Genomic DNA, 22,033 nt, shown 5'->3' on the forward strand with positions numbered 1-22,033 from the left:
GGATTGTGGCTGGAGTATCTAGCATGATCCATTCTTTTCCTTAGAATGGCCACATTGAATGGAAAATGTTTTGGTGTTTTTTTTATTTTAATTAATAATAATAATGTCTTTAATTCCAAAGAAGTACATTCGGGATAGAGTTAGTAAATTGTGGACATGCTATGTTGGTGCTGGAAGGCTGGTGACACTTGCCCTCTGAACATCCTTGGACTGCTGGTTATTGACAGAAATGACAGATTTCACTGTATGTTTCGATGTTTCAATGTACATGCGACAAATAAAGCTAGTATAATCTAATCTACCTGGGAACTGAGCCCAGAATTTTTTGACTGAGAGGGGAGAGAGCAGTTACCTAAGCTATGGTTAACAGGCAAACTGTTGTCCAGATTGTTTAGGATGTGATAAATTGAGATTTCTTTCAAAGTGATATGAATGCATTTGAATTAAACTATACTTTAAAATATGAAGTCTCTACATATTTTGTGCATTCCTTCCTACAGACCACACTACGTCCAGCAAGGGAGGCCCAGGTCACGTTTGCATGACCTTGCAAAAGAAAATTGCTTTTGATAAGACAGCGTCAATCTAACTTGTTCAGAATTAGTCATGCTCAATAGCTCAGGCAATCATATCTTACAGCTCATTTACAATGCAGTGACTGGCCATTTGAGAATCTGCAGAGGACACCCTGGAGCCCAGCTTGGAACGCTTATCTCATTAACTTTAATAGACCGTAATGTCCTTGTATTGATGAAACCATTCAATTACACTGAATCTATTACCAACAGTACACCAGAATAGCATCCACATCAGTAGCATGATTCCACTTTTGCTGAGAGTTTGTTTTTCCTCTTGATTCATTCAGAAAACAGAGGAATATAAAGTTCTCAGTTGCTTCTGTACTGCCATTGTTTGCCCAGAGTAATGGTCAGGGACATGCGCAGATGATGTGGGAGCCAGCAGGACCCAATAATCACTGAGCATATAAATGACACGAAGTATTATTATTAAGGTGTAGGGGGGTTTCTTCTTTGTTATGTTAAATTTAAAGTGGCTTCTTTGTTATGTTAATCTTCTGAACTGCTGCGTATGTGGATTAAAATGGCTTCTATGTTATGTTAAATGCTGAGAAAGTTTCCAGCTAGCACTTTGCTTGGGTTATAACAGATAGCAGGGTGCTATTAGCCAATGGGTGTTCATGTTATTCTTTCTTGGGTTGATAATGCTGTCTCATATGACTGGAAACAAGGGGCTTTTGGCGGGTAGTCGGACGAGAGACCGGGAGGACGACGGACGTGCAGGAAGGCTCCGGTCGATCACTCCGGGTGATCCTGAGCCGCAAGTCGACAGGGTCAGGGTGGTCCTGAAGAAATTTCCGAGCTCCAACTTGTGCACGAAGAACTTGAACTTCGATAAGTCTGGCACCTTTTCCATTCCCTTTTTCTGTATTGAATTTACATTAATTTCACAGACTTAGTAATATCTATAAAGCGTACTTGGTAAAACTGTGTGTGCTAGCTGATGATTGATGTTTGAAACTGATTTCGGTGGCAGTTGTACAGCAACCGACACAACCGGAAGTGTCCAGGCGGGTGCCAAACGGGATTTCCCCTAGATATATACGAGCCAATATAGCTGAGCATTACAAAGGTATTAAATATCATTAAGTGTATACATTTATATTTAGGCACAATTAGAGAATGGTCGGTATGACGTTGTGGACATGACTGAGTCGTGGCTGAAAGAAGGCCCTAGTTGGGAGCTTAACATCAAAAGATATACTTTGTTTTGAAAGGACAAGCTGGAAGGCAGAGGTGGTGGTGCGGCTTGTTGGTAAGAGATGGAATTACACCTTTAAAAAGAGGGTCGGAGAATGTTGAATCTTTGTGGGGGGGGAGATAAGAAACAGCAAGGGTTAAAAAAACATTGTAGGAATCATATGCAGGCCTCCAAATAGTAGCCAAGATGTAAGGTTGAGATTGCAAAGGGAGCTGGAAAGGGCATGTAATAAGGGTAATGTCAGAATAGTAATGGGGGACTTCAGTGTGCAAGGGGATTGGGAAAATCAGATTGGTCGCAAGAAAGGAAATTTCATGAATGCCTATGTGATGGCTTTTTAGAGCAGCTTGTACTTGAGCCTACTCAGGGAAAGGCTGTCTTAGATTGGGTGTTGTGTAATAACCCGGATCTTAATAGGGAGCTTAATGGAAAGGAACTTTTAGGAGGCAGTGATCATAATATGATTGAATTCATACTGCAATTTGAGAGGGAGAAGCATAAGTCACATGTATCGGAATCATAATGGAATAAAGGGAATTACAGAGGCATGAGAGAGGAGCTTGCCCAGGTGGATTGGAGGAGGTACTGGTGGGGATGATGGCAAAGCAGAGATGGCTGAAGTTTCTGGGAATAGTTCACAAGGCGCAGGATAGATATGTCTCACAGAGGAAGAAGTTCTCAAATGGCAGTGCTAGGCAACCGTGGCTGACAAGGGAAGTTAAGGACTGCGTAAAAACCAAGGAAAAGTCATATAAGGTAGCAAAAGTATGTGAGAAGTTGGATGATTGGGAAGCTTTTAAAATCTAGCAAAAAGCAACTAAAAAAAATGCTATAAGAAGAGAAAAGATGAAATATGAGGGCAAACTATCCAATAATATAAAGCAGGATACTAAAAGTTTTTTAAGTTATATAAGGATTAAAAGGGAGATGAGAGTTGATATTGGACTGCTGGAAAATAATGCTGGTGTGGTAGTAATGGGGACAAAGAAATGGCAGATGAACTTAATGGGTACTTTGCATCAGTCTTTACTATGGAAGATATTAGCAGTGCGCCAGAGGTCCGTGAGTGTCAGGGAGCAAGAGTGAGTGCCATTGCTATGACACAGGAAAAAGTGCCAGACAAACTGAAAGGTCTTAAGGTGGATAAGGCACCTAGGCCAGGTGGACTACATCCCAGAGTCCTGAGAGAGGTTACTGAAGAGATAATGGATGCATTGGTCATGATCTTTCGAGAATCACATGATTCTGACATGGTCCCAAAGGACTGGAAGATAGCAAATGTCACACCACTCTTTAAGAAGGAAGGAAGGCAAAAGAGAGGAAATTATAGGCCAGTTAGCCTAACCTCAGTGGTTGGGAAAGTGTTGAAGTCTATTATTAAGGAAGATTTTTCAAGGTACTTGGAAACTAATGATAAAATAAGTCAAAATCAGGATGGTTTCTGTATAGGGAGATCTTGCCTGGCGAATTTGTTAGAGATCTTCGAGGTAGTAACAAGGAGAGGCAGTGGATGTCATTTACCTGGATTTTCAGAAGGCATTTGATAAGATGGCACACATGAGGCTGCTTAACAAGATAAAATCCTATAACATTACAGGAAAGATACTGGCATGGATAGAGGATTGGCTGACAGGCAGGAGGCAACAAGTGGGAATAAAGAAACCTTTTCTATTTGGCTGCCAGTGATTAATGGTGTTCCTCAGTGGTCAGTATTGGAGCTGCTGCTTTTCACACTGGTTTTCAAGGTTTTGGATAATGGAATTGATGGCTTTGTGGCAAAGTTTGTGGATACGAAGATAAGTGGAGGGGTAGGTAGTGCTGAGGAAGCAATGCAATTGCAGTAGGTCTGAGTCAAATTGGAAGAATGGGCAAAAAAGTGGCAGATGCAATACAGTGTTGGTAAATGTCTGGTAATGCATTTTGGTAAAAGGAACAGTAGTGCAGATTGTTATTTAAATGGGGAGTAGGTTCCAACTTCAAAGGTATGGAGGGACTTGGGAGTCCTCATGCAAGACTCCCAGAAGGTTAATTTACAGTTTGAGTCTGTGGTAAAGAAGGCAAGTGCAATGTTGGCATTCCTTTCATGGGGAATAGAATATAAAGGCGAGGAGATAATGCTGAGCCAGGCCGCTTATCATCTTATACATTTTTATCAAGCCATCTACCAGCCAGGCCACACTTGGAGCTTTGTCAACAATTTTGGGCCCCATTACCACAGAAAGGATGTGTTGTCATTGGAGAGAGTCCAGAGGAGGTTCACAAGGATGATTTTGGGAATGAAGGGATTAACATCTTGGCAGCTTTGGGCCTGTACTCACTGAAATTTAGGAGAATGTGGGGAGATTTCATTGAAACCTACCAAATGTTAGAAGGACTAGATAGCAGACATCCCACCTCTCCCTGAAGTTCCAGGAGTCTCCCACATATTAATAGTGGCTCCCTGATGCCCGCAAATTATATACAATGTCCCGGAAATCAATTTTTTTGGGAGCGAGCGAGCGAGCATGAGAGAGAGAAAGCGTGAGAGCGACCACAGGAGAGAGAGAGAGAGAGAACGCAAGAGAGAGAGAGAGAGCATGAGAGAGAGCGAGAGAGCGCGAGGGAGAGAGAAAGAGAGAGAGAGCATGCGCGCGCCATGGCAGAGTGTTCCAAAAAAAGAAAATATAAAACGTACGTCACCCCAGACTATGCTAAAGTGTACCCCTGCCTAATAGGGGTCAAAAATAATGACAGTGTTGTTTGCTGCACTGTTTGCAACAGTGACTTTTCTATTGCCCATGGTGGGTTAAGACTGTAAAAGACATGTTGAGGTGAGTTTAACAGGCGTCATTCGTTCATTAGCATAGCTAATGTTACTTAAACTAGCTGGCTAGCTGCTAAGGAGCTACTGAATTGCAGACGTCCCACCTCTCCCGGAAGTTCCAGGAGTCTCCTGCAAATTGATGGTGCTACCTCCCTGAAGTGATTTTTTTGCAGGGTGGGATGTCTGAGATAGAGTGGATGTCGAGAGGATGTTTCTTATGGTAGGGGTATCCATAACTAGAGGACACAGCCTCAAAATTGAGGGGTGTCCTTTTAGAATGGAGGTAAGGAAGAATCTTTTCAGCCAGAGAATCTGTGGAATGCTCTGCCACAGACTGCAGTGGAGGCCAAGTTTATGGGTATATTTAAAGCGGAAGTTGATAGTTTCCTAATCAGTCAGGGTGTCATCAGATATGGTGAGAAGGCAGGTATATGAGGTTGAGTGGGATCTGGGATCAGCCATGATGGAATGGCAGAGCAGACTCGATGGGCTGAGTGGCCTAATTCTGCTCCTATGTCCTATGGTGTTATGACACACTAAGGGGAATACACACATAATATGTACTATATCTGTTTGAATTGCCCCACAAAAATGGTAATATTTAAATTCTTGAATACATCCTTGGTACTGCCGGCATTGCACTTTGTCCTCTTTTCAACTCCAATTGTCTGTAAAACTACTGTTCCTTCTCAAGCAGCCCCTAGGATTGAGAATGACTGGCTTCGGCTTTGGTTTAGTCAGTTATCAGGTGGTTAACGGAGCCAATGCGGAAACAGCTGACTCTCACAACAACACACAAAAATACTGCAGGAACTCAGCAAGTCAGGCAGCATCTATGGAGGGAAATAAACAGTGGACATTTCAGGCCACTGGAAAGGAAGGGGGCAGAAACCTGAATGTGGGGGGGGGGTAGAGTACAAGTTGGCAGGAGATAGGTGAGACCATATAAGTAGGAAGCTGGGTGAATGGGGGTATGAAAGGGAATGCAGTTTCTCTCTTTGGAGTGTCGGAGAATGGAAGATGGCTTGATATAAGTGACTATATTGACAGAATGGACAGCCAGTACCTTTTTCCCAGGACAGAAATGGCTAATACAAGGGGGCATAATTTTACGGTGATTGGAGGAAAGTATTGGGGGGGGTGGTGGTGTCAGAGTAGGTGTTTTAAACAGAGTGGCAGAGGCAGATACATTACAGAGATTTAGGAGACTCTTAGATATGCAAAGGTACAACAGTCAAGTGGAGAGCTAAATGTGAGGGAAGAGTTAGATTGATCTTGGAGTACATTTAAAGGTCAGCATAACATTGTGGGCCAAAGGGCCTGTACTGTACTGGTCTACGTTCTGTGTGTGAAGCTGGGAGGTTCTCTTCTGTTTACACAGGGCTTCTGTGCACATTCAATGCATGGACTTGACACACTCAAAAGCATGCTAAGTGCTCCGCCCCGAGTAAGGGCAGTCATAGGCCGGAGATTTTCTGGATTTATTGGGGGTATTGTATTGCTTGAAGGAAACTTTGACCATTATCTTCAATCTTTACATCCATCTTCCTGGTCATTTCCTACCCTGACAGATCTCAGAAAAGAATGGGATGATCAATGGAGATTTACCAGCAGCTCATGAGACACTGTAATAAATATATAACTTCTCTGATGCCAGTATAAATTTTGGAAAAGTCAGTATAGCTGAAAGAATACAATCATCCTCCTTTTGTTTTTGGGATCTAGTGTCAGACATGTAAGTGGTGTAGCATGCTTAATGCAGCTAACTGAATGCATCTTGAGCTCCAGTGCTTAGAATATTAGCTCTGGAAAGGATGCTGACATTGGTTCTCCCTTTATTTTAATGAAATTAGAGAATTTTGAAGATATCGTTTTAGTGGTATCTATCTAGCACCTCACAATCCCTGCTATTTGTAATCCAGGTTTCAGCAACATATAGAAGAGCAGAGATCAATGCTGCCTGGTAGACAATGAGTTTTGGGCCAGGTTATGTTCTTCAAATGAATAAATGTCGATTGTTCATTCATTTCCAAAGATGCTGCCTAATCTGCTGAGTTCCTCCAGCATTTTGTGTGTGTTGCTTTGGATTTCCAGCATCTACAGAATCTATTGTGTTCACCTTCTTCAAATACACTTTACATTGATTAAGCGTCAATGGCACATTGGAGACAGTGGTGAATGACATTTATTGATTTCAAGATACAGCACAGAATGAGACATACCACAGAGCAACACACCTACTTAACACTAGCCTAATCACAGGACAACGTACTGGACCAATTAACCTACTAACTGGTATGTGTCTGGACTGCGGGAGTAAAACAAAGAGCCCAGAGGAAACCCACGCGGCTCGCAGGGAGAACCCACAAACTGCTTACAGGTGGTGCTGGAACTGAACCCCGAACTCCAGAATGCCCCAAGCTGTAATAGCATTGAACTTACTGCTACGCTACCATGGCACCTGAAAGTTGACTCCAGAGACATGGGAAATGGTCCACAGTTTCCAGGTTCTCAGCAGAAACATTGTTAAATATAGTACAGTACCAAGGGGACAGGTTGGTGGACGACCTTTGTCTTGTGTACGGTATCTTCTCTAATGAACTATTAATGGCTTGGAGCTAAGCCTCCAGGTTTGCTCAGACTTCAACTCAGCTATGGAATTTTGGATGATCTTGGTTCTGGAATGCAGTTTCCTAATAGCTCTGAAAATTAGATCCATCCTACTGGAATTTATCTAGAGGGGAGGCATGAAATTTCAAGACTAAAAGCTGTGGAAAACGGGCAAAGATGCAGTCTTTCTTGACAATCGCCTTCACCGAGATTGGTTTTGTTGTTAGCCTGTGGCTAGGTATTGTGGCATATATGTAGCTACTGAAAGATGGAAATCAATTTCTATTGACAGCCAGATTTAAGGATGATGTTCCACAGTGCCTCCTGTTGGATGGATTCATTGAATTTAGTGAGGTAAAAAAGCCATGCTGCTCCCTCCATTTTTTGGAATGGTTGCAAGGCGAGGATCTTACCTACTATTCCTCTCGAATGAAGGAATCCACACTGTGGTTTGGGGAACAGTTCTTGGACCTCTGGAAAGAAGTGGTGAAGGACATGTCCGGTACTGACTATATGGCAGACTATAGTTATAAACACTGTTCACTCTAAACTGTGCACGTGCGTGGCCGTGCAGTAACTGAAATGCTCCCACCCACATAGGCTTTGTTGCCATGCAGCTGGAATAAAGACAGATGGGAAAAAGTTTACATAATGCAAAAGATTTTCTTTGTTGTACATTTCATTATACATTTTGATTCATAAATTTTTGATTCATAAATAAAATCAAAAGTATGATTCTTCAATTTTCATTCAGAATATTCATATTATACATATTATAAAAAAATAGAAAAAAACAGAGCAATGGTTTGTCCATGCCGCTGTAAAAATACTTAGAGGGATCATTGGATATAAATGTCAAACTTGGCTCCTCTCTTGAAGATGGTCATGATTACTGCATCTCTGAGGTCTTGACATTTCAAAATTGCAGTAGAGATACTATTTACATCCAAAGCCATTCTGGTTTTGAGCTGTGAAATGGCTATGATGGAAGAGTGTTCAGGTCTGTTACCCTTGGAAATTTGGCCAAATGGGGTCCTGACACTCCAGGTCCTGAATGACATATTGTGGTGTGGAAAATGACTTTTTTAATGTGTTAATGAGAGGCAGCAGAACTTGGTCACTACTCATCTGTTAAATGCTGTTCAGTTAGAGGCGTTCTCCAACCTGTGTAAAATTATTTCCAATTTTTGTAAATTAAGCCCATGATAGCTTTTTTTATCATTTACTCCTTATTTATTTGTAATCCCCAAAAGCTTACCACAGCAAAGAATATATACAGATGAAGGATTTTTAACTATCATGGTGCCAGGGTTGCAAAACCCCAGTGAGACTGTAAATAACCATAAGACCATAAGACACAGGTGCAAAAGTAGGCCATTCAGCCCATCATGTCTGCTCTACCATTCCATTTTGACTGATTTATTACCCCTCTCAATCCCATTCTCCCCACAACCTTGATGCCTTGACAAATCAAGAGCCTATCAACCCCCCTGTTAAGTATACCCAATGACTTGGCCTCCACAGCCATCTGTGATAATGAATTCCACTGATTCACTACCCACTGGCTCACTGCTACTCCAACTAGTTGTCCCTCTTTTCTGAGGTTGTGCCCTCAGGGCTCAAGATTCCCCCACTATAGCAATCATTTTCTTCACATCCACTCTATCTAGGCCTTTCAATATTCAATAGGTTTCAATGACACCCACCATTCTTCTAAACTCCAGAGAGTACAAGCCAAGAGCCATCAAATGTTCCTCGTATGTTAACCCGGAATCATTCTTGAGAACGTCCTGTGGACCCTCTCCAATGCCCGCACATCTTTCTTTAGGTAGGGGGCCAAAAGCATTCACAGTTACCAAGTGCATCTGATCAATGTCTTATAAAGCCTCAACACAAAATATTCTGCAGGTGCTGGGGTCAAAGCAACACTCACAACACGCTGGAGGAACTCAGCAGCATCCATGGAAACAATGAGTCGACGATTCCTTCCCTCTACAGTCCTGATGAAGGGTTCTGGCCCGAAACGTCGACTCATCGTTTCCACAGATGCTGCCCGATCTTATAAAGCCTCAATATTACATCTTCATTTTTGTATTCTAGTCCTCTGGAAATGAATGCTAACATTGAATTTGCCTTCCTGACCATTGACTCAACCAGCAAGTTCGCTTTTAGGGATTTCTGCACAAGGATTCCCAAGTCCTTCTGCACCTCTAATTTTTGAATTTTCTCCCCATCTATGCCTTTATTTCTCTTACCAAAGTGCACGAACATCACTTCCCTGCACTATATTCCATCTGACTCACTTTGTCCATTCTCCCAATCTGTCTAAGTCCTCTGCAGGCTCCCTGCTTCTTCAACACTACTTGCCCTTCCACCTATCTTCATCTCGCCTGCAAACTTAGCCACAAACCCATCCATTCCATCATCCAAACCATTGACATATAATCTGAAAAGAAGCAGTCCCAACACTGATCCCTGTGGAACAGTATTGGTCACCTGCAGCCAGACAGAAAAGGTCCCCTTTATTTCCACACTTTGCCTCCTGCCAGTCAGCCAATCTTCTATCCTTGCTAATATCTTTCCGGCAATACCATGGGCTCTTACCTTGTTAAGCAGCCTCATGTATTGCACCTTGTCAAAGGCCTTCTAAAAATCCAATTTAACAATATCCACTTTCCTTCGTCTATCCTGCTTGTTATTTCCTCAAAGAATTCCAACAGATCTGTCAGGCAAGATTTTCCCTTAAGGAAACCATGATGATTTTGACCTAATTTATCATGCGCCTCCAAATACCCTGAAGACTTTTTCTTAATAATAGACTCCAACATCTCTTTCCAACCACCAAACTCAGGCTAATTTTCCTATAATTTCCTTTCTTCTTCCTTCCTCCCTTCTTAGGGAGTGGAGTGACATTTGCAATCTTCCAGTCCTCCAGAACCATTCCAGAATCTAGTGATTCTTGAAAGATCATCACTAATGCCTGCAATATCTCTCCTGCTTCCTCTTTCAGAACCCTAGTGTGTAGTACATCTGGTCCAGTTAATTTATCTACCTTCAGAACCTTTCAGCTTCCCAATCACATTCTCCTTAGTAACTACACTCACTTCTGCCCTCTGACATGCTCGAATTTCTGGCATAATGCTAGTGTCTTCCACAGTGAAGATGGATGCTACCTGTCCAGCATCATATTCCATTGGTCTGATATCCATTCTCACCTCTCTTTTACTCTTTTTATACAGTATCTGGAAAAGCTTTTGGTATCCTCTATTATTGGTTAGCTTACCCTCATATTTCATCTTTTCTCTCCTTATGGCTTTTTTAGTTGCCTTCTGTTGGTTTTTAAAATCTTCCCAATCTTCTAACTTCCCACTGCTTTCTGCTGTAATATATGCCCTCTCTTTTCTTTTTTTTTTCTGCTGTCTTTGACTTCCTAATCAGCCACAGTTGTGTCATACTCTCTTTAGAATATTTCTTCATCTTTGGGGTGTATCTATTCTCCGCCTTCCAAAATGCCCCAGAAACTCTAGCCATTGCTGTTCTGCTATCATCCTTGCTGGTGTTCCCTTCCAATCAATTTTGGCCAGCTCCTCTCTTATGCCTCTGTAATCCCCTTTACTTCACTGTAATGCTGATACATCTGACTTTAGCTTCTCAAACTGCAATGTGAATTCCATCATATTATAATCGCTGCCTCCTAAGGGTTCATTTATCTTAAGCTCCCTCATTAAATCTGGTTCATTACACAACATCCAATCCGAAATTGCCTTTCCCCTAATGGACTCAAGCACAAGCTGCTCTAAAAATACATTTAGTAGGCATTTTACAAATTCCTTCACTTGGGATCCAGCACCAATCTGATTTCCCCAATCTACCTGCACGTTGAAAGCCCCCATGACTACCGCAACAATGCCCTTTTTATATGCCTTTTCTATCTCCCATAGTAATTTGTAATCCGCATCCTGGCTACTGTTTGGAGACCTGTATGTAACTCCCATCAGGGTCTTTTTCACCCTTGCAGTTTCTTAATTTTAACTCATCAGATTCTACATCATCAGATCCTATGTCATCTCTTTCTAGGGATTTCATTTCACTTCATTTTTTACCAACAGAGTTACCTTACTCCCTCTATCTACATGCCTGTCCTTTTAATACAACGTGTTTCCTTGGATGTCAAGCTCCCAACTGGAACCTTTCTTCAGCCATGACTCCTGATTCCCACAATGTCATATCTTCCAATCTACTGGAATGATGTGAGAAGTTTGGCAGTACGTGCAGGCATGCGAGGTGTACGCCTGGAACAAGGAGCCCTGAGCCACACCCTACCTGTTCTGGAAAGACCATGGGCGCACAATTCCAACCTGTGACTTGGAAGTCACAGGTCTTCCAAGTGGAGTCCAGGAAATTGGCGCCCAAGTTCATTGGACCCTTCCAGAATCTCAGGAAAGTAAACCTGGTGGCCTACACCTTGCATTTCCCCAAGACCCTCAAGATCAATCCCACTTTCCGCATTTCCAAATTAAAGCCTGTGAACACCAGCCCATTAGCCCCACCACCATCAGTCCCGCCACCACCCAGGTTTGTTGGTGGGGATTTTGGATTCATGAACAGTTCAGGCTGTTCGGCAGTTCTTTGTGGACTGGGAAGGATTCGGATCCGAGGAACAGTGCTGGGTGCTTGAAAGGGACATCTTGGATCCGACTCTCATCCATGACTATGGTCATCATCTTTCTGAGCAGCCAGGGTCATCAGGGTCTGGCTATAAGGGAGGGGTTCCTGTTACGACACGCACCCAACCGTGCCAGTTTCCAGGGTTTAGACACGCTAACTCTCTGGAATATGGATAGCTGGTGTGGCCTCTTTAAAGATTCAGGACCGTTCCTCTAATTGGCAATGATGTTTTGGGCACCAAGAACTGAGTATTTAAAGAGCACTTGAACTGAGGTCCGGTGCTCAATTGTAAGCCCTACTAGTGCTTTCGTCTACCACTTGTTTTGTGCTCAGTTCTCGATCCAGTTTGATACTGTGTCTCCTTGCATCGGATACTCCAGATTTTGGGTCCAAGCCATCCTCATCAAGGACTCTCATCACACCTATCTGTCAGTTCCTCATTCTCCCGTATGTCTCTTCCACATCCACAGAATCTCCTTTCTGCTCCTCTAACCGGTTTTATTAAATATATTTCTGGAAAATATTATCATAGGTTGACCAGAGTTGAACTGGATCTGAAATGAATTTGAGGTATTGCTCCATTTTCAGAGCAAGTGAGCTCATTTCTACATTCAGCTTTCACCCTTCACTCAGACCATCTATTTCTGTATAATTTAACACTGAGAGCATCTCCGCTCAATTGATTTCTTTTTTAAAATGGCATTATTAGTGTTAATTCATTATCTACTAAAAAAAACATTTTTTTCTTAACAGATAGGGAATTAATTTCTTCATTAATAAGGCCACCTCTCTCATGGCCAATGTCTCCAGCTCAGTTCCAGTGATGGGCACAGTAACAGGCATTTTCCCAAAATGTTACAACTCAGCATTACACTACAGTGCAAAAGACTTAGGCAATATACATATATGGGGTATCTAAGACTTTTGCACAGTGCTGTAGTAATTTTATGTATTGCACTGTACAACTGTAGCAAAAAAAAACAAATTTAAACCTGATTCTGATATGGGCCTCTGTTGTGGACTGAGAGTGGGAAGGGGGCAGGGAGAGGGGATTCATGGTTGGGAAAAGGGGAAAGGGGAGGGGAGAGAATTGGAAGCACTAGAGGGACATTCTATAATGATCAATAAACTAATTGTTTGGAGTCAAATGACCTTGCTGGGTGTCTCAGGAATGAGTGTGTCTGAACCTGCGCTACCCATTACCACTGACACTCCTTCTCTGCCACTTGTCCCACACCCTTCCCATAGCGCTTCTCCCTCATCACTCCCAACATTCTTTGCTCCCACCAGATTTACAAACTCGCTGTCCACTCCATGTTGACAAACACAGTACTGTGCAACTGTCTGGTTATGTATATGTGCCCAAGACTTTTGCACAGTACTGTAAATGAGAGCTGTCTCAGTAGTGTGTGTCTGGAAAGCAAGAACAGTTTTTATTGCTGTACTGAAATTAACCTGAAAAGACATAAAATACTGGGAGCACATATAGCTAATGGGGCAATTGCTCCAGCTTGCTTTCAATTTTTTTCTTTGGGGGTATTTAATCACGTTTGCTGCTCAACTAGATTTGGAGATACATTAATAATTACACTCTGAACAATGCATTTTAAAGAATCCTGTTGCGTTAATGTCATGATTGCAATAAAAACTTACCCTTACATCATGCTACAGAGATAATACGCTCAACCTCAATAAAACGCAGGTATTAGGTAACAAATTTAACAGCTGCATTATGAGCTACCCGAGTTGCAAATGAAGCTAAAAATTATCTGATTGTGAAACCCCTCTTCAAAAATTTTGGTCTCCCTTCCGTTCCAGAACATGGCTCTATAACCCAATTCTCTCAGCCAACAGAAAGCTTCCTTACCAATACTCTTACATAAGTTCACATCACACACACAACCAGAAAATTCGAACAGGTATCCCAAGGTCAACTCCCATTCTCCCTACTCAACCTCCAGTTCGGTATCCAGAACTGGCAGAACTGATCGCCAGTGCTGGATTAACAATGTTTTTCCAGAATCTCCTTTCCTCTCCTCAGTACTATCGTTGTCAGAGGAACTTTGTTCACAAACAAAAGTCTATGACATTGTTCTGGGACTCTGCTGTGTTCATTTGCAGATGGAGTAATTGGATGCAGCAAAGCATGGGGAAAATTGGAGTCATGAGATTCCACATAACAATGCATAGCAGTGACAGACGTACACATACAGGCACTCCCCAGGGAACAGGTCCCATGAACACTCACTCTCACTGTGGTACATTTCCAAAGACTTGGCTCTGACTGAGGTACAGGTCTCACAGACACTTCTTCTCACTGAGATATAATTCCACATATTGACTCTCACAGGGTGGCAGATCTACAGACATTCCTTCACTGCAGTATGGGAACCACATACTGCATTTCTCAGTACAAGGAACTTGATGGTTTAGAATCCATTTGGCAAATGCAGAGACCAAGTCATTGGGTATATTTAAAGTGGAAGTCGATAGTTTTTTTGATCATCAAGGGTTACAGAAAGAAGGCAGGAGAATGGGAATGAGAGCAAAAATAAATCAAATGGTGGAGCAGACTCAAAGTCCTAATTCTGCTCCTATGTCTTATGGTCTTATTTGTCACAAATCTGCCCAGTCAATTAATCTAGTAATTTCTCTTTGTAAATCTAATACAATCTAATAAAATTAAGCTAGAATCCCAACAACGTAATATATTCACACAACACACACAAAATGCTGGAGGAACTCAGCAGGCCAGGCAGCATCTATGGAAAACAGTGAACAGTTGAAGTCTCAAGCTGAGCTTGGATTTTGGGCTTGCAGATTCTCAGATTTCCAGCATCTGCAGATTTCCTCTGGTTTGTGGTAATACATTAACATACAGCCCACTCAAGATTTTGCCATCCATATTGTAATGAAATTAATCATATCTGACTTAGTACATTTTTTTCAAGTATGCTACCTGATCTACCGAGTGTTTCCTGCGTTTTCCTGCTTTTATTTCGGATTTCCGGCATCTGCAGTGTTGTATTTAACTATGTGGCTGGAGTCCTGAATAAAGAATATGTTGCCACCTGCTGGCTAATCTGTTCCTAGCATGCATGCCATCCTCACTTTTGGAATGGGAAGGATTCCCTTCCCAATGGGATTTTATGCCAGATCTTGTCACAGCTGTTGATTGGACTCAAACAGTACTGTAGTAATTTTATGTATTGCACTATACTGCTGCAGAAAAAAAACAAATTTCACACCATACGTGAATGATGATAAACCTGATTGTGGTATGTGTCTCTATTGTGGACAGAGTGTCGGAAGGGGGCAGGAAGAGGGGGATCATGGTTAGGAAAAGGGAAAGGGAGAGGGGAGGGAGCAAAAAGAGACATTCTATAATGCTCATTAAATCAATTGTTGGGAATCAATTACGTTTGTACATTGCCTGGTGTCTCAGGCTTGGGTATGTCTGTACCCGTGCCATCCCCTGCCCTGGCACTCCTGCTCTGCCACCTGTCCCATACCTCTCCCACACCTCTCCCACGGCACTCCGCCCTCACCATTCCCTACATCCTTCACTCCCACCAGATTTACAAACTTGCTTTCTGCTCCATGTTGACAAGTACAGTCAAAGTCTCAGGCACCCTAGCTATATATATGTACCTAAGACTTTTGCACAGTTCTGAATTTTGCCAGCCAATTTGCTAAAAATCTTCAGGAAAAGACCCCAAGGGTAGCTAGCATCCCAGAAAGAAAGCACTAGAAATATGACATGAAAACAGAAAATTTTAGAAATACTCAGCAAGTCAGACAGTGTATGTGGAGAGAGAAGCAGAGTTAATGTAGTAGACTGGTGATCTTGCACTCTTACTTCTGTCAGCATGCTCAATCTCCATGCTTGGATTTCACTATATTGTTTGGACTGAACCTTCTTTGGAGGGAGCTAGAATGGATCAGATACAGCTCTTCGTTTGAAGGATTGAGTGAAAGGCCAGTTCTGAGATATCTAAATGTTGCCATGGTGTTGTTGAAAAAACAGCCCTCTCTCAACCAGGACACATCTTGGCCCATTCATTCATTTCTTCTGGATACAGCCTTGCTCTGTGCAAAGCAAACTCTCATTCCTCTTGCACCTTAGAACAGGGGTTTGCAACCTTTTTAATGCCATGGACCCCTGCTGTTAACCAAGGGGTCCATGGTACTCAGGTTGGGAACTCCTGCATTAGAAGGAGACCTTTCAGCCTATGCAGTCTTTGTTAGCGTACAGTGTAATCTGTTAGAATTTACTCAAACCATCCATATCTTGGGATGGAGGGAAAGGAAGGAGTACTGAGCAAGATGGACAGGTTCAATTGAAAGAAATTGGGCAATCAAGCCCTCAGCATCATTTGCCTTCACCTATTCATCTCTGGTAGAAACACCAGTTCTGCATGTCAGGTAAAAAATGCAAAGAGGAATTTGAGGAAAAGCAATTATAATTTGATTTCACTCCCTTCAGTGTCCACAAAATGTAATTTGACAGGCACTTGAGGGAGGTTATTTGTCAGGCTATGGGCAATGAACTGGGAAATAGGGCTATTGAAATTGGTCCACTGGAAGCCAATATAGGTGTGAATGGGTTGACCAGCCTCCTTCTGTGCAGTAACAATTCTCCAATCTATAATGTTTTGCACACCACTATTTAGGCTTCACCATTATTAGAATATGAAAGGGGACAAAATGTGAAGGGTTAATGTTATTACCTTGATTATCCCCACCAATAGAATACCCTGCTAGTGAAGGATATTTGCGTACCAGGAAACCTGAATAACTTTTATCTATGAATCAATGACTGGTGTCCTGTGGCACTCACCTCAATACTAAGCAAATGCTTTTGAGAGGCTGTTCAAGGACTACATCTGTAGCATGCTACCACCCACACTGGACCCCCTACAATTTGCCTACCAGCACAACCAATCGACAGATGACACAATAGCCACAGTTCTACACATCTTTACACATCCTTACACATCTGGAGAAGAGGGATGCTTATGTGAGAATGCTATTCTTGGACTACAGTTCAGCATTCAACACTATAATTCCCTCCAGGCTCGACAAGAAGCTCAGAGATTTCTGCCTTCACCCTGCCTTGTGTAACTGGATCCTGGACTTCCTGTCAGATCGCTGGCAGGTGGTAAGAGTGGGCTCCCTCACCTCTGCCATTCTGACCCTCAACACAGGTGCCCCTCAGGGCTGTGTACTAAGCCCCCTCCCTTACTCTTTGTGTATCCGTGACTGTGTTGCCACCCACAGCTCCAATCTGCTAATTAAATTTGCTGATGCCACTACATTGATTGGCCTAATCTCAAATAATAACATGGCAGTCTACAGAGAAGTCATCACCCTGACACAGTGGTGTCAAGAAAACAACCTCTCCCTCACTGTCGCAAAAACAAAGGAGCTGGTTATGGACTACAGAAGGAATAGAGACAAGTCAGCCTCTGTTGACATCAATAGATCTGGGGTTGAGAGGGTGAACAGCTTTAAGTTTTTCAGCATAAAAATCACCAAGAAGCTCACATGGTCTATACATATCGGCTGTGTGGTAAAAAAGGCACAAGAGCACCTCTTTCACCTAAGACAGTTGAAGAAGTTTGGTATGGGCCCCCAAACCCTAAGAACTTTCTATAGTGGCACAATTGAGAGTATCTTGACTGGCTGCATCACTGCCTGGTGTGGGAACTGTACTTCCCTCAATCGCAGGACTCTGCAGAGAGTGGTGCGGATAGCCCAGCGCATCTGTAGATGTGAACTTCACACTATTCAGGACATTTACAAAGACAGATGTACCAAAAGGGCCCAAAGGATCATTGGGGACCCGAGTCACCCCAACTACAAACTGTTCCAGCTGCTACCATCCAGGAAACGGTACAGCAGCATAAAAGCCAGGACCAACAGGCCTCCGGGACAGCTTCTTCCACCAGGCCATCAGACTGATTAATTCTTGCTGACACAACTATATTTCTATGTTATATTGACTATCCTGTTGTAGATACTATTTATTATAAATTACTATAAATTGCACATTGCACATTTAGATGGAGACGTAATGTAAAGATTATGTAAAGGATGTAAGTAATAAAGTCAATTCAATTCAATTCACTGAAAATTTGCCTGCAGTAATAGCAGGCGATTGGAAAGGCAAATGACATTTTGGCCTTTACTGCAAGAGGGTTTGAATACAAAGATAGAGCACCGCTGTGATGAAGTGATCTGTATAGATGCCATGGAAAAACAAAACTTTACACTGTACCTCAGTATATATGACAACAATCAATTTGTTTACCAATTTATAGTAAGTCTTGCTCCAATTACATGGAGCTCTTGTAATGGTACACAGAATGCAGTAGATACAGTATAGTGCAGGTATTGCGGCCCTTTCAACCCATGATGTTGCGCAGTCCTTTTCATCTATTCTTCAATCAATCTAACCTTTCCTTCCTCCATAGCCCATAACCCTCCATTTTTCTTTCATCCATGTGCCTACCTAAGAGTTTCTTAAATGTCCCTAATGTATCTGCCTCTACCACCACCCTCAGCAGTGCATTCCAGGCACTTACCAATCTCTGTTTAATAAACCAAACACTGACATCCCCCCCCCTTAAGCTCTCCTCCGCCGACCTTAAAAAGTTTGTCCTCTGGTATTAGCCATTGCCATCCTGGGACAAATAAAAAGGTACTGGCTGTCCACTCTCTCTGTGCCTCTTTTTATCTTATTCACATCCAACAAGTCACCTCTCATCTTCCTTCACTCCAAGGGAAAAGACCAAGCTCACTCAATCTTTCCTCATAAGATATGTTTTCTAATCCAGGCAGCATCCTGTCAAATCTCCTCTGCACTGTCTCTAATGGTTCCTCATCCTTCCTATAATGAGGCAGCCGGAGCTGAACATAATACTCCAAGTGTGGTCTAACCAGAGTCTTGTAAAGCTACTACATTACCTCACGGCTTTTGAGCGCAGTCTTCTGACTAATGAAGGCCAGCATACCATATGCCTTCTTAACAACCCTATCAACTTGCGTGGCAACTTTGAGCTATCTATGGACGTAGACCCCAAGATCCCTCTCTTCCTCCACACTGCTGAGAATTCTGCCATTAACCATGTGTTCAGCCTTCAAGTTCAAAGGTAAAATCTAAAATATTGTGTTCTGATCTAGCCTTACCACACAATAAAAAATTTGCCTGTGACAGAGTGAGTACGGTATTGCATCATGAAGTTGATTTGTGGGCTGGTGGGTTTCTCATATGAGGAAAGAGTTGTAGGGTTACTCCATTAAGTTTAGAAGAATGAGAGGAAGATCTTGTGGAGATGTACACAATTCTCACAGAACTTGAAATGGTAGTTGGAGAGTTGGTGTTTTTGTGACTGAGATGTTGAAAACATTTTTTTCCCTATTTTCACTGAGCATAGAGATATAACTTGTTAAGCACAGCATCAAGCAACACACACAAAATGCTGGAGTAATTTTATGTGTGGTGCTTTGATTTCCAGCATCTGCAGATTTTCTCCTCTAGGTTGTATATCGATTAGAATCAGAATCAGAATTAGGTTTAGTATTACTGGTTTAAGTCGGAAATTTGTTGCTTTTGTGATAACAGTACATTGCAATACATAATAACAAAAACTGTGAATTACAGTGAGAAGTAAATATATGTATTAATAAGTTAAATTAAATAAGTAGTGCAACATAGTAGTGAGGTAGTGTTCATGGGTTCAAAGTCCATACGGAAATTGGATGGTGGAGGGGAAGAAGCTAATCCTGAATCATCGAGTGGGGTGCCTTTAGGCTCTTGTACCTCCTCCCTGATGATCAGTGAGAAGAGGGCATGTTCTGGGTGATGGGGGTCCTTCATGATGGATGGCTGGAGATTCCTTCCAGAGCTAATACAGAGAAAAGTCAAACATTTTTAAAATGGTTTAATTATTAGAAACCATAGAAAAACTACAGCACAGAAACAGGCCTTTTGGCCCTTCTTGGCTGTGCCGAACCATTTTCTGCCTAGTCCCACTGACCTGCACACAGACCATATCCCTCCATACACCTCCCATCCATGTATCTGTCCAATTTATTCTTAAATGTTAAAAAGAACCCGCATTTACCACCTCGTCTGGCAGTTCATTCCACACTCCCACCACTCTCTGTGTGAAGAAGCCCCCGACTAATGTTCCCTTTAAACTTTTCCCCCCTCACCCTTAACCCATGTCCTCTGGTTTTTTTCTCCCCTTACCTCAGTGGAAAAAGCCTGCTTGCATTCACTCTATCTATACCTATCATAATTTATATACCTCTATCAAATCTCCCCTCATTCTTCAATGCTCCAGGGAATAAAGTCCTAACCTATTCAGGCTTTCTCTGTAACTGAGTTTTTCAAGTCCCGGTAACATCCTTGTAAACCTTCTCTGCACTCTTTCAACCTTATTTATATCCTTCCTGTAATTTGGTGACCAAAACTGAACACAATACTCCAGATTCGGCCCCACCAATGCCTTATACAACCTCAACATGACATTCCAGCTCTTATACTCAATACTTTGATTAATAAAGGCCAATGTACCAAAAGTTCTCTTTACGACCCTGTCTACCTGTGACGCCACTTTTAGGGAATTTTCTATCTGTATTCCCAGATCCCTCTGTTCTACTGCATTCCTCAGTGCCTTACCATTTACCCTGTATGTTCTACCTTGGTTTGTCCTTCCAAAGTGCAATACCTCACACTTGTCTGTATTAAACTCCATCTGCCATTTTTCAGCCCATTTTTCCAGCTGATCCAAATCCCTCTGCAAGCTTTGAAAACCTTCCTCACTGTCCACTACACCTCCAATCTTTGTATCATCAGTAAATTTGCTGATCCAATTTACCACATTATCATCCAGATCATTGATATAGATGACAAATAACAATGGACCCAGCACTGATCCCTGTGGCACACCACTAGCCACAGGCCTCCACTCTGAGAAGCAATCCTCTACTACCACTCTTTGGCTTCTTCCATTGAGCCAATGTCTAATCCAATTTACAACCTCTCCATGTATACCTAGCGACTGAATTTTCCTAACTAACCTCCCATGTGGGACCTTATCAAAGGCCTTACTGAAGTCCACGTAGACAATATCCACTGCCTTCCCTTCATCCACTTTCCTGGTAACCTCCTCGAAAAAGTCCAATAGATTGGTCAAACATGACCTACCACGCACAAAGCCATGTTGACTCTCCCTAATAAGTCCCTGTCTATCCAAATGCTTGTAGATTCTGTCTCTTAGTACTCCCTCCAATAACTTACCCATTACCGACGTCAAATTTACCGGCCTATAATTTCCCGAATTACTTTTTGATCCTTTTTTAAACAATGGAACAACATGAGCCATTCTCCAATCCTCCAGCACCTCACCTGTAGACACCAACATTTTAAATATATCTGCCAGGGCCCCTTCAATTTCAACACTAGTCTCCTTCAAGGTCTGAGGGAATACCCTGTCAGGTCCTGGGAATTTATCCACTTTAATTTGCCTCAAGATAGCATGCACCTCCTCCTTTTCAATCTGTACAGTTTCCATGATCTCACTACTTGTTTCCCTTAATTCCATAGACTTCATGCCAATTTCCTTAGTAAATACAGATGCAAAAAAACCATTTAAGATCTCCCCCATTTCTTTTGGTTTCACACATAGCCGACCACTCTGATCTTCAAGAGGACCAATTTTATCCCTTACAATCCTTTTACTCTTAATATACCTGTAAGAACTCTTTGGATTATCCTTCACTTTGACTGCCAAGGCAACCTCATGTCTTCTTTTAGCCCTCCTGATTTCCTTTTTAAGTATTTTCTTGCACTTTTTATACTCCTCAAGCACCTTATTTACTCCCTGTTTCCTATACATGTCATACAACTCTCTCTTCTTCTTTATCAGAGTTGCAATATCCCTTGAGAACCAAGGTTCCTTATTCCTATTCAATTTGCCTTTAATCCTGACAGGAACATACAAGCTCTGCACTCTCAAAATTTCTCCTTTGAAGGCTTCCCACTTACCGATCACATCCTTGCCAGAGAACAACCTGTCCCAATCCACGCCTTTTAGATCCTTTCTCATTTCTTCAAATTTGGCCTTCTTCCAGTTCAGAACCTCAACCCTAAGACCAGATCTA

The 22,033-nt window shown here is 42.3% G+C and overlaps 1 protein-coding gene across 1 annotated transcript in view; it reads left to right on the top strand.

Moving 5' to 3' along the window:
- The window catches only part of LOC140187083 (disks large-associated protein 4-like), a 276,915-nt gene that overhangs the window by 72,734 nt on the left and 182,148 nt on the right, over positions 1-22,033 (top strand). Inside the window, exons 3-5 of the mRNA XM_072242023.1 lie at positions 4,953-4,976; positions 10,261-10,282; positions 19,000-19,014. Of these exons, the coding sequence (XP_072098124.1) occupies positions 4,953-4,976; positions 10,261-10,282; positions 19,000-19,014 (61 nt within the window). The remainder of the gene's footprint in view (positions 1-4,952; positions 4,977-10,260; positions 10,283-18,999; positions 19,015-22,033) is intronic.

Source organism: Mobula birostris, chromosome 2 (genome assembly GCF_030028105.1).
Source record: "Mobula birostris isolate sMobBir1 chromosome 2, sMobBir1.hap1, whole genome shotgun sequence".
Lineage (NCBI taxonomy): Eukaryota > Metazoa > Chordata > Chondrichthyes > Myliobatiformes > Myliobatidae > Mobula > Mobula birostris.